This window comes from Akebia trifoliata, chromosome 3 (assembly GCF_017979445.1).
Source record: "Akebia trifoliata isolate Shusen 1 chromosome 3, ASM1797944v1, whole genome shotgun sequence".
NCBI classification, from domain to species: Eukaryota; Viridiplantae; Streptophyta; class Magnoliopsida; order Ranunculales; family Lardizabalaceae; genus Akebia; species Akebia trifoliata.
The window spans coordinates 50,545,670-50,558,467 of record NC_141377.1 but is presented as its reverse complement, the minus strand read 5'-3'; the positions used below and the strand labels follow the sequence as shown (position 1 = coordinate 50,558,467).

The 12,798-nt window shown below is 34.4% G+C and overlaps 1 protein-coding gene and 1 long non-coding RNA gene across 3 annotated transcripts; both read right to left on the bottom strand.

Annotated features, from left to right (window-relative positions):
• Positions 1-1,292: 1,292 nt before the first annotated feature.
• On the bottom strand, positions 1,293-5,441 carry LOC147407744 (Photosystem II reaction center PsbP family protein). Of its 2 annotated transcripts, XM_086436470.1 has the most exons (11): positions 5,283-5,441; positions 5,125-5,191; positions 4,918-5,030; positions 4,776-4,841; positions 2,840-2,920; positions 2,676-2,758; positions 2,508-2,583; positions 2,181-2,299; positions 1,738-1,782; positions 1,629-1,645; positions 1,293-1,473 (listed from the first exon to the last, which is right to left on the bottom strand). In XM_086436470.1, exons 1-11 carry the CDS (start codon positions 5,362-5,364, stop codon positions 1,470-1,472), a joined length of 753 nt encoding a protein of 250 aa, XP_086292596.1. In that variant the 5' UTR covers positions 5,365-5,441; the 3' UTR covers positions 1,293-1,469. The 2 variants fall into 2 exon arrangements, with proteins under 2 accessions (XP_086292596.1, XP_086292595.1); XM_086436469.1 differs by having other exon boundaries at positions 1,293-1,645; positions 5,283-5,440.
• A 1,158-nt stretch (positions 5,442-6,599) lies between these two features.
• LOC147407743 (uncharacterized) lies at positions 6,600-9,210 on the bottom strand. Its single transcript, XR_015176871.1, has 2 exons — positions 9,051-9,210; positions 6,600-6,836 (listed from the first exon to the last, which is right to left on the bottom strand). It is a non-coding gene; the product is annotated as an uncharacterized LOC147407743 (long non-coding RNA).
• Between the last annotated feature and the right edge of the window lie 3,588 nt (positions 9,211-12,798).

Genomic DNA, 12,798 nt, shown 5'->3' with positions numbered 1-12,798 from the left:
GGGTCGGTTCCGGTTCGATTCCTATGATATTTGGAACCATAACCTTTATATTTTATCGATTCCAATTTTAAAATAAGTGGAATCGAAACCATAAAAAAGCACATGTACCCGTCACTTTCGATTCTCAATAATTGAATGAGAAAAATTATTTCAAAATCATTATAATAAAAAATTTCTTCTAAAAAATAACATATTATTTGTAAAGTATCAACTTAATAATAATTTATTCCATTAAAATGATGATTTAATAACTTTTATTTTCAAATATTAAAATGTATTTCCTTTACAAGTAATAAATTTAAAAAGCAATGACTCGTCTTAAACTCAAATATTTAGTTTATATGAAATTTAAAGAATTTTATATTATATATGTTAATTTTAAAATATAGGATTACCTTGAATCATGTATAATGTAAAATAAATGACAAAATAAATCGGTTTCGTGTACCACGGGTACCCATCAAATAGAACCTAATGGTTCCGGTTCCTATCGGGTCGGTTCCATATTTAGACCCGACTCTAATCGGTTCCAATAAAAAGGTTTTCAATTTCGACTCCAAGTAAATGGGTACCCATTGACAACCCTAGGTATAGCAATAAAATCTCTCTATAATATATATTGACCTTAGTTGCACACCACCCATTACCAGCAGCACTCCATCACTTAAAAGTCCCTTTCACTCCATTTGGGATTACTCTTTAAAAAAAAAGTAGTCCAACCTCCTTAATCAAGGGACCAGCACACATTTTTATTAAAGAAAATCATTTTCACTCAATCAATAAATAATTAAATATCTTAAAATAAGGGGAATATCGGTAGAATTTGGAAGATGAACAAGGAAGTTATCCTAAAAGTGCAACTTCCATGTTACGAGAGATTATTGAAACCCAAAATAATATCTTAAATTAATTATAAATGTAATTCTAACCTCATAAAAAATATGAAAAAAATGTAAGTCTCAACTGACGGGCTGAGGCTCTCCATCAATATAACCGTTGGGATACTAGGGATTTCCAAGAAAAAAATGTATTAATCCCTAGAAGATTAGAAGTGATTTATAGGAAATCAGCGTTTTTTATAACATCCTAACCTAGGTTGAGGTCAGAAAAATCCCAAAAATGCTGTTTTTCAAACTCATGTACAAATGCACATGCCACCTACTTATGGGTGAACAATGTTGATGAAACATCAACGATAATTCATAATTTCTAAATTACATAAGTACCTTTGAAACCCGACAAAGACAGGCAATGGGATATTGTTGTGACAATCACAATTACAGAACCCAATGTAAAGAATTTGAACCATTTATCAGAGAAATGTATCTTAGTACAATGTAGAAATACATCAAATCTGAGTGGACAAAGAACATATGACTTGAGGTTTTGAAAGATTTACTCGGGTGTGAAGGATGAAACAGACTGCAAAGTGGTAGAACTTTGATCGACCGGCTTCATGACATCTAACCTCAGCTGCATAAGGTGTGAGCAGGTGAGGTTCTCATGATTCGTGGAAGTAAAATATATACTAGAGGTTACGAAGAAAAACATTCTTTTAATCAAAAATAGATAAAGGTTGCAGCTTGTCCCCTCTTTGATAAAGATTCTGATCATTTACTCAAGTAAACCTGAAAGATGAGACGGTCTGCAAAACAGTAGAACACTCCAGTCAAGAAGCTTCATAATTGCGGTGATTCATGGAAATAAAAGATACTGATCGAGTCAAATTTAGCTCACCTTCTCAATTTTGGGCCCATATTTCTCTGACTCTTCTTCCATAAACTGCAATTAAAACACGCTTTAAACATTACAAAGGTTTGGCTCAAATTATAATCTCAACATGAAAGAACATTATGTTCAAACAATTTCAGTAGTTGTTTATAATTATGAATAGGCTCATAAAATCCTAAACCCAAAAAATAAAAATCTAACAAAAAAACACAAGAGAGCTTCTATTGGCATCCCAACGTTTACTTATTCTCAACCATCCACTAATTTTATTTATTTTTAATTGGGGTGTAATAAGTAAGTTAGGGGGCCAATAACAGCTCTCTAGATGAAAATAAAATAGATTCTGAAATTAGTGGGGAAAAATAGAATCAAATCAATCGAAACAGCTACTGAGATCCCTAAATAAAAGAAAGAAATGAAATATTCACTTCTTGAGTAGCCACACTCACCTGCCCTGTTACAGTATACAGCCTATTGTACCAACCATTAGATGCCATCCCAATGACAGAAAATATGTGCCTACAGCTTTCACCAGGGTTTTGCAGTGAATACTCGATATAATACAGCCCTGCTCAGTTTGAATTTTATAAACAGAAAAAGAATACAAATGGTAAGCAAATTAAAAAAAGAAATGTTTGACATTGTTAAGAACAGCACATCCCCACGCATATATGTCAACTCTAGCTATGCATTAATACTCAATCCTCACGGCCAACCCACTAATAGACCTCAATACTTTCCACACTAGAACACCTACAAATGAGAGAGACAATTACCATTTGCAGCTTTAGAATCGATGAGTTTTGCTGCCACACCAGGAGGCCTCTGCCAGCTTCTGTCCAACCCACTGACCTGTAAATGGCATTTGAAAATACATTCTAATAAGCATACAGATCCAATGAGTTTTCCATTGCAAGAATCAATAAATTCAATGTATAACCCACCAGACTCTCCGCGAAAGCATCGACTTTGCCAAAAGATTCTAATCTAGTAAAATCCGCACCAAGCCCCGTGATTACAACACTGACTAAAGCAACCATTCAGCGAATCTTAAATTCAGGAATCAACTATTAAATAGAATGAACAATCAGAAACACCCAATGAATACCATTAGAATTAGAAGTCTCTTGTGGGTAAAATCCAGTTACTGATCTGATTCCGTCAGTCTGTCCTGCGCCTACTTGCCAATCTGCAAGGCCATTTGCCCCTTTTTACCCATTAATACCAACATGTTTCAAAAGTGGTAGTATTTATAATAATGTTAAAATATAACATACAAAGTACCATAAACTATAAATGCAGCAGTCGTATAACTAAATCCAGGCACACAATTAGACTCGCACAACCTAATGGTTTCATTTGGTGTCAATTTACGTAGTCCACGGTTCAAATGATTGTCAAAATTTTCCTCTACTTGCATCACTCCAGGCATTCATTTTTCAGCCTCTTCAGGTTGTCATAGGCATAACAAAAACAATAATAGTGTTCCTTATTTTTATTTTATTTTTAAAAAAGAAAGAAAAAGAATGTCTGGTTCTGATCTACCCTGATTTCAGCAAGACGACATTATCACCAATATTCCTCATTTGCTGCCCTGATTTCCTTTCATCCCCTCATCTGTGCTGTTATTGAGCCTCAATTTTATTTATTTTTTATTTTTTTATTTTTTTGCATCAGGTATGTTCAAACTTTGTACAGAACAGGTTCTAGAATTCCTTTCAGCTTCCTCATGATAGGCATAGATGATCAAATACACCGGAAAAAAAAAATTCAGTACGTAACAATGAAATAGTAGTTGTTACCACCGAATAAGCTTGCTTCTAATGAGATCAGTAACTCAAAAGTGATGGTGGATTTTGAACATAGGTCTTAGGTATCAACACTCACATTAAGAAGCTAGCCCCTTCAAATAATCTACTCCAAAAAATAAAATTAAAAGTTAAGTTCAATCTCATGAGAAATTTTAGTCAAGTTAAAGAACTCCCAGTGCATTAGCACCGATATGATCCGGTACATTAGTGTAAAGTTTTGGCAAAGTTAAAAGGCACATCGAGTGAATAAGTCGAATCTCATTAAATAAATTGTTTGTTTCCAGGATGATTTTGTATGAAAATGTGGAGAAGAGCCATCAATGACCCCCGGTATAGGAGATCACTTTGCCCAAAGTATTACCTCAATTGAACAAACCCAACCACACGATAAGTTGCATTCTTTCACACTGTCACAATTAACAGTCAAGAAACCAGTAAATGGCTTTATTGGATAGATCACCTAATAGGATATACAATCATTTTCCCCGCTCAAGTTAAGGAATGCTAGAGCCTGATCTAACACGAACTCAACCAGTACACCAAAATATCTAGGCGTTAATGCTGCGGAAAGTTAAGCCCATACCTCTTTGGGATTTTAACATACCACTATGCTCCACAGCCGACACCCATGACAGACCACTTTGTGGCGGCTGTCACCCTGGTACCTTCTTTTTGGACCTTCGGTAACCCTTTCCCCAGGTCATCCCTTGCACTACTAATACCCTCAGTGCCACTTTATAGTGGCTTTAACTCTGGTACCCTTCTTTTTGGGGCCCAGGTAGCCCTTTCCCCAAGACACTACTTCCAAGGTATGAACCCAAGATGTGTGCTGGCTCCAGTATTAAATGATACAAAGTTACAAACCCAACCAATACACCAAAAATACACCGGTGTTAGTGGTGCAGAACATGCATTCGTCATTTTTATTTTATAACGTACAAACTCATGAGTTCATCACTTTTAATATCTATCAAGTCATTGATTATGAAAGTGATGAATTGATCCGAAATGCATGTTTTGGGAATTAAAATGAACAGTACACCGAAACCAGAATTTGGACATAAGTGGCGCACCTTTTGGGGAAAATCCATTTGATTATTTTCTTTATTGGTAATTGGGTGTAATAAGTAAAAGTTGGGGTGCCAATAGCAGATATGAAAGTTAATCACTCTGGTATAAATCAACAATTATAATTAACTTCTAAAATGAGTTCAAAAGTGCTAAAGTATTCACCTTGAGGAATCAAAATCTTGAACTTGTTCGTGTCATCCGAGTAAATACGAAAATCCTCTTGTCCATCTAAAAAACAACAAAATCAATCAAATTTTAACAGAATTTTAAAAATATTGATTAGAGAGGGGTGTGGGGGGATTACCACTCTCTGCCGAAGCAACTGAAATAATAGATGGGAAAGAAAATGCCGCAAATACAATCTGAAACAACGCTTCTCTCCTTTTAGTCGTCTTTGATTGTTCTTCCACGTAAAAACTATAAGAAATAACTAAATTTAAAAATAAAATTAAAAAAAAACTAATGGAAATTCACAAGGAATAGCAAAGAAGAAGATTCGAATTGCAATTACAGTGAATTTTTATCTGATTCGTTTCTGTTGAAGCACAGAGATGATTTATTTCTGCATGTTATGATTCCTGGAGAAATCAAGCAAGAAATTTCAGGAAATCTGTCGCGAAACAGAAAATTATGGTTACAAATTTAGGTCTACGGTTTTAAAGTTGTGACCTTTAGTTTGAGGAACGAGGGGTATGGATTCGCAGAGAAGAGACCGTACGGATTGGATATACAGAGACGAAACCGACACCATTGCTTTTGAGATTGGCTTGCTCACTCACTGCTTTGCTTTGGCGACACTTTTTAAACAAAAGATTGAAGATCCTGTACTCCTGATGTTGAATAACGTTACGCGGCTCCGCGGAAAAGCTCTTGCCACGTACTATGGCCTCCCGCGCACCAAAAAAATCGTGCTAACTGGTAAAGAGGAATTCTTATTACCACAACCCAAAAATAAAAATGACATTCTATTGCCACCTCAACTTTTACTAAGAGCACCTGAATTCTTGTGATATCAAAGAAGAATTTAGTACACATATTGTCGTGCTCTTAGTAAAAATGGCTCTCAAAGAAGAAAAAAAAAAAAAATTTGATTCCCAATTGGTTAGCTCAATCGAGTTTCAGAAATACAAAGAGTGACAAGGAATCGAGTTGGTTGTGAGGAAAGGTTTCTACAATACCAGGTTCAATATAATACCAGCCATGAACCTTGTTGGTAATCTTTAGTTTTATTTGCAAAAATATTCAGTGAATTTTTTTTACTTTTTTCAATAAAATTATCATTCTTTCGAAATGACATTAACTTAAGTTACCAATGAAATTCCAGTCTCCTCCATCGATTGGGGACTTCTCAATCTATCCATCGTCTCCACTCTCCCATATTTCCCATTTGACAAGTAAAACTTGAATTTTTCATATATTCAATTTTTGTCGCATTCTGAATTGCTAACAAGGATCGTGAATTTATGGTACAAGAGCATTTTCCAAAGGAAAAAAAAAAAGTGACAAACAATGAATGCATCAGTGGGTTACGCACAATGAATGGTAGTGCCAAAGTTCATCCATCCCAACAATCCAATAAATAGATCATCTTTTACAAAGCTCCAACCAATGTTTAAATTCTCATCTCAAGCCAACATTTAAAACAGGAGAGAAAAGACACTTCAAATCCTCAATCGAAATATTCCGAGATGTTCTAAAATTAAACATCCAATTTTCGAAATCAAAATATTTCAAAAAGAAACAATATTTTGAACCATGGCAGCAACTTCCAACAATCATTAGAACAATGCTTTACCAAGGCGAGCTAGCGAGCAGTCGGCTTTCATGCATTGCCAATGGGATCGGGCTCGGGAAGAAGTTAGATTCATGGCTGTAGCCAAAGCAGCTCAAACACACCAACCCAGTAATGGCTAAATGGTTCTGTCAGATATCAAGCTATCCAGATTGAGTATCACTGTCATCACAAAAGTTCCAGTAGGATGGGTCTTGATACAAATTTTCAAAATGGGACTAAGAACATAAAAATAATTACAATGTCTTAAGATATCACGCCCTCGAACTATCTATTACAGGTCAAACATCATATATAATTTCTATGCACCTGAAACAATGTTCTCTATTGAAACGAAAATAAAAAAGTGATAAAATACTACACGTCCGAAAAGAAACTGTTGGAAGCATCGCCACAACCTAGTCCTTCATTGGCCCTTTGCCTCTTGGACCCTGCAGAAATTAAGCGGAAAAATGTTAGGAGATAAATATTACCGGGATGTCAAATATTTTTATCATCTATGAAATGGTCCTAATTGTCCACAGATGCAACTTCAAGCTATGATCTTCCAATCATATTGGGTGTCTGAATTCAGACGGACACTGACAAGTGCATAGAGCACACTGAGGTTGGGAAATCGGGCATTTAAAGGGAGATCTCCACACCACCAATCCTCCCAAAAACGGACTCTTATCACCACACCCCACCTTGAATTTAAGTTTCTTACTAAATAATGGAAGTCTCTTGAGGATCCCTTTCCAGATCCCGCATCCATACAACCATTTAGCTTCTTTACTCTCCCACCCCAACTCCGGCACTCCAAAACTTCAAACTTCTCATCTATCACTTTCTAATGTAGGACATCTACAATCCTAGTTAGAGTCTTAGTAGTTCTTAATTCTAGTAAGATTTATATTTTCTAATTTTGTAGGATTTATATTTCTACTTCTAGTAGGATTTATATTTCATAGTTATGTGAGGAGTACAAATCCTTGTAAGTTTGTATTTTGTTCTAAATTCGTTTTCATTATTTAGACTACAATTAGAAGTGCTTAGAAGTATCTAAATAGAGTTCTAATAGGTTTAGAAAGTAGTTATTATATTATAAATAGATTAGGAAAATTTCTTTTTACTGTTTTAGAAGATTTCTAAATTGCTATGATGGAGTTATCTATATAAGGAGCTCCAAAAACAAAATTCAATGAATTTCAAAAACATATCAATTTAATTATCTTTTCTCTCTTAATTACTTTTTAGCTTTATGCTTTATCTTCTTCAAACTATTGCTTGTTTATCAATTGAATTTATTAATTCAAATTGATTTTATGTGTTCCATTGCACACCATCTTTAAATTCCTATTGAATCTCTTGATTCACACGCTTCCGCTACGTCACTTTCCTCCAGAGACTTTCTGTCCTCGACACCAAATCTCCTTAAGAGAGCCAAATTCATGAAACAAAACTTTATGAACCCAGCCCACCCCATCTCTTAGGAGGACAAATTATATGCCAACTTCCCAGGTGATACATTTTCTTTCCATCCTTGTCATGCTAAAAGAAATCATGACAAAGACTGTCGAGCTTTTAATTTCCACACTTCTCAGCTAAGAGGATAAGGACAGGACATAATTTGGAATGTTGGCCAAAGAACTCTTAATAAGAATCATTTTCCCACCCTTAAAAAGATATTTAGCCCTCTCTTCCTAACCCTATCAATAACTAGATCCCAAATTTCCTTGCTATTGTAAGCTTCCCCCAAAGGTAACCCCAAGACCCCACCTGGAACCCAATCAACCCTTGGAGTCTCACCCACTAAAAACATCTTACTCCTACTAAGGTTAACTGGAAGCCTAGAAATCGCCTCCAACAAACGAAGGATTCCACTAAGAGATCTTACTCAACATGTCCGACTCAAGCCCAACTCTCTAATTAGATAGGCTTAGGCCCTATCCATGAGAAGAGGCACGGCCCGTTGACAATCCTAGGTTTACCAAGTATAATTAACGCAAGATATTATCCAATACTCCACCAAAAGTCACGACTGATGAGAAGCGCAAGATTAATTCCTTTATCTCATAGCCCAAAGTATCCAGTCAAGCCCTCCCCCTTAGTGAGCCCCATCTGGTGGGTCACCCCCATCACAGGATCCCACCACATGGGCCATCCCACCAATGGGCCGCATCTCGTGGGCCACCTCGCCCAGCATAGAGATGCATCCGCATCAGTAACAAAAACCAAATTAAAATAGGTGGCAAGTTGTAATGCATTGACAAAGAGATAATAATAACTCAAGGAAAGACTGTATTTAGTGTAAATAATGGCCTAAATTAGGCCACCCATAGGGTCTCTTCTATGGTGTACCAAGTTAAAACTTAATATAAAAAATGCAACTTGGATCTGAGCACATACTGATCCACTGGTAGGTACATAGGATACAAAAGGAAATGTATCACCATGTCAGCGTAATTTAGGTGCCTATAGATATTTGAAGATGAGATGTCTTCAAATCTGAATGAGGACTCACCCCAAAAATAGGTCATGTACAACTAGAGATCTCACAATACACAATAGAAACTGATAATCTTCTTCAAAGCATGCCAATTAGATTTTGATAAAGTGAACAATATAATAACTTAAGCTTTGAAAATATGAAGAGACCAACACACCTTTGGAAGATTTAGCAGGTTTAATGTCCACATCCATCTCATCACTGTCACTATCAGCCATGACTGACTGAATCTTCGGAGCATTTCCAAAACCTTCCAACAGACTTTCCAAATCCCAAAGCTACAAGCAGGAATTATTTGAATCAAATACCACAGGATATACATAGATTTTGTCTGTTATGAATGAAATAAATAGAAGTAATGCACCAAAGATACCCAAAAACAAAAATCCAGAAATAACGTGTTGCTTTCGGGGAACTTGATTAGCAAAGGCAAAATCACTACCTTAGGATTACAATTATACACAGCATAGGGATTACACATCATACATACTAGGAAAATACAACACACCCAATAAGCCCAAAAAACTAACTGATTAAGCTATTAGAATTCCTAACCATCTAGGTTCCCTTCCTTTTAACCGTTCAACCGCACCCCTCTCCCCCCTCCTCAAATGTTCAGAAGGATTCAATTAATTGGACGACTAACAAGCCGTGGTAGGTCAGATGTGACTTGGAGATCTCCTTGATGAGACAAAAAATTTGAAAAATGTGGATAAAAAATAAAAAGTTGCAACATGTGGATTATATGTGATTCTGCATTATAAATTGATATCCTAATAGGAGCCTCATGCCTCAAAATGAATTGCTCCCAAAATGCCATGCAGGTTTTGAGAAAAATTGAAATCTTGTGACATGCACCTTATGCGCATATGCTGGTTAGTAGTTTTGGGCTGCCTACCATAAGATTCAATTCATTTCCGATTTTTTTTTTGGTTTCCAGCTACATAGGTTAAATAACAACCAAAACAACCCCTATCAGTATGATGCATCATTGTTTCTTTTCTCAAGTTACCAGTTTAAAAGATTTAAGTCATTCCGCCTTTTGTGATATGTTTGTGTGTGTACTTCTCTATCATTACTTTTTTGCATTCATTGATGGCAAGCACCTCACACACAACTGTCTTTGAAAACATTCCACAAAATATACAGCAATAATGAAGGCAAATCAACAATATAACCCTGTGGCATTAGATCATGCATGTTTTTTATGCTCCAAATTGAAGTGGTTAGAATCCACTCTAAGGTTTGTTAAACGAAAAAGTAACTACATAAATTTGAATTTTACGACATTGAGCACCATTCCAAAGTTTGTTGGATAACAAACTTGATAAAGTGAGGTTTGATAGGTAACAAATTTCATAAAGTAAGGTTCCCTTGGAGTTGTCAAAATTCCAAGGGGATTTTTGTAATAAAAATGTAACAATTAGGTCTATGAAGTAAATCTCTTGTATTTTTATTAAATTTCTTTTAACTCACCGTAGTCGTCTTTTTAAGGTTATCAATGTCTCATCATGTGAACAATGGAAGGTGCTACGTGCAAACACACATTTATCAAAATGGCTTATCCATAATTTAAATAATTGATTAAAAGGTTTTTGAACGTTACTTGGACTGTGTTCTGATTGAGAGAAATTGAGAGAAGAGAAAATAAATGAGTTTCTCTTTATTTCTCTTATTTGGATTGTTAAGTGAAGAGAGAAAGAGAAAAAAAAAATGTGAATTTTCTCTCTCCAAAAGTAGAGAAAAGAGGAGATAAATCTTTTTAAATATCTTATAATTTCAACTTTGCTCCTACATCACTTTTTAAATATTTTAAAATTTTAAAGTTGTCCCAAATTCTCTCAGTCAATCCAAACATGGTGGAGAGAAATTGAATTTCTCTTCTCTCCACTTATCTCAATCCAAACATAACCTTAATAAATAAATAAAATATTTTTATAATGTTATAAATTAAAGAATTTATTGGTTTTTTATGGAAATAACCTTTGATTATATTAAATTTAAATGTAAAAAATGGGGCATTTGTGAATACAAATTTTGGTGTCGAACCACTACTACTTCACCTTCTTCCATTATAATAATAAAGAAAAACATCTAAATTCTTAACAAATAATAATTTTATATGAAAAATATAAACTTAGTCACTCATTTAAACTTTCTTGTACTCGAACAAGATTTTTAAATTATCGGACTAATCATCTTGAATCTTAAAGAAGTTCATGTAAGGGGGGGTGATACATATCCACGACACTCTGTGGTCGATTGGTTACCTTGAAGTCAAGATGATTTAATTGGAGTTATGTCGGTCTCTAACAAGTTTTAAAATCGTGTCACAATAGGTTGATCTTAATTAATTCCTCATAATATATCGAAATTTAATGATTAAATTCCAATAAGCTTGTGTCTTTCACGATTCCGTACAATTTTAAAAAGAGTTGTGATAATCTGACTACCAACTCAATCCACTACCCTGACGTGGCAGGTTTGGAACCGTAGGTCGCACTCCTCGGGATACACAGATGCAGTTTCCCATTACAAAAGTGTATCTCGAGGGAACCGTGTATCCCAAGGAGTGCAAATCTATGATTTTCAAATTTGTCACGTCATATAGTCGATTGAGTATGCCACGTGGGGTAGTCAAATTATTTATTGATCTATGCTTGAAACGAGCTTGAAAATTTGAACCAAAGCCCAATCCAAACTCTACAATTATCGACCCAAATCCACTACTAAATGGATCCAAATTTGTTTGTTTCGATGATAATTTTAAGTTGACACGATACAATCCTAATGGATTCATATTATATAATTTATAGGAAAAATTACTTAAAGGATTCTCACAAAAGGATTTTTTTTTTTTTTTAAATAATCCCTAAGTTTTGAGTTATAGTTTGATAGGACATTTAGTAATTTTTTTGTTTTTTAATGGTTGTATTGGCGAACTCACAGATTTTTTATTTACTGTCGAGTACCACTTTTTATTATTGTCGAACTCAACATTTTTCTGCCTGGTGTCGAGTTCATATTTTTTTGTTATTGAACTCTACACTATTTACTGTCGAGTGCACCACTTTTTATTTATTATTGAACTCCACACCGGTAAAACCTACTCATTTTCAATATTTTTTTACTAAAATACATGAAAAGATCGAATAAAAACTTGAGATAACGATTTGTTTAAATGATTTCAACCCAAAAGAATCATTATTGATCAATTTTCATAAAATAAAAATAAAAAATTAAGAAAAAAATTAAAAAAATCATAATTTTTTACATATATCTTCATAATGTTTGAAAAAACTATTGAAAATGACTTATTTTTCTTTCTTAAATCATTTTTGACATAATGGAGACTCTGAAACTCGATTAAGATGTTAAAAAAATAATTTTTAGATAAAAACGATGAGTTCGAACTATTAGGGTATTCAATTGTGATAAATGTGGGAAATGAGGTCCAGGGACCATTTACAAAGAAAAATTTATTACATGTCTTGCCAAATTACCCTAAAAAAATTAGGAACTATTTTGAAAAAAACCCTTTCGCGAGGGCTTTTTAAGTAATTTTCCCTACTTCATATACCTTATTTGGTAATGACTAACGATACCACAGCTTTAAATCTCTTCGAGTCAACTAGAAACTTGACTGAGTTGCATCGGCTCAGTTGGATTATTAGTTGAGTCAGCGCCAGCACTTTATAGCCAGTCAATTCTGAAAATTAAATGGGATAACTCATCAAATAAACCCAGCCAATTACTGGAAAATTCATAAAGTTCAATAAACAACTCCACCAATTATATAATATTTATAATACTTTTGTGAAAATCAAAAAATAAATATTTTATTTAAAAGATTAAGTAATATGTTTTAATCTTTACTATTATAATAAGAGAAGGTAGAATAGAAC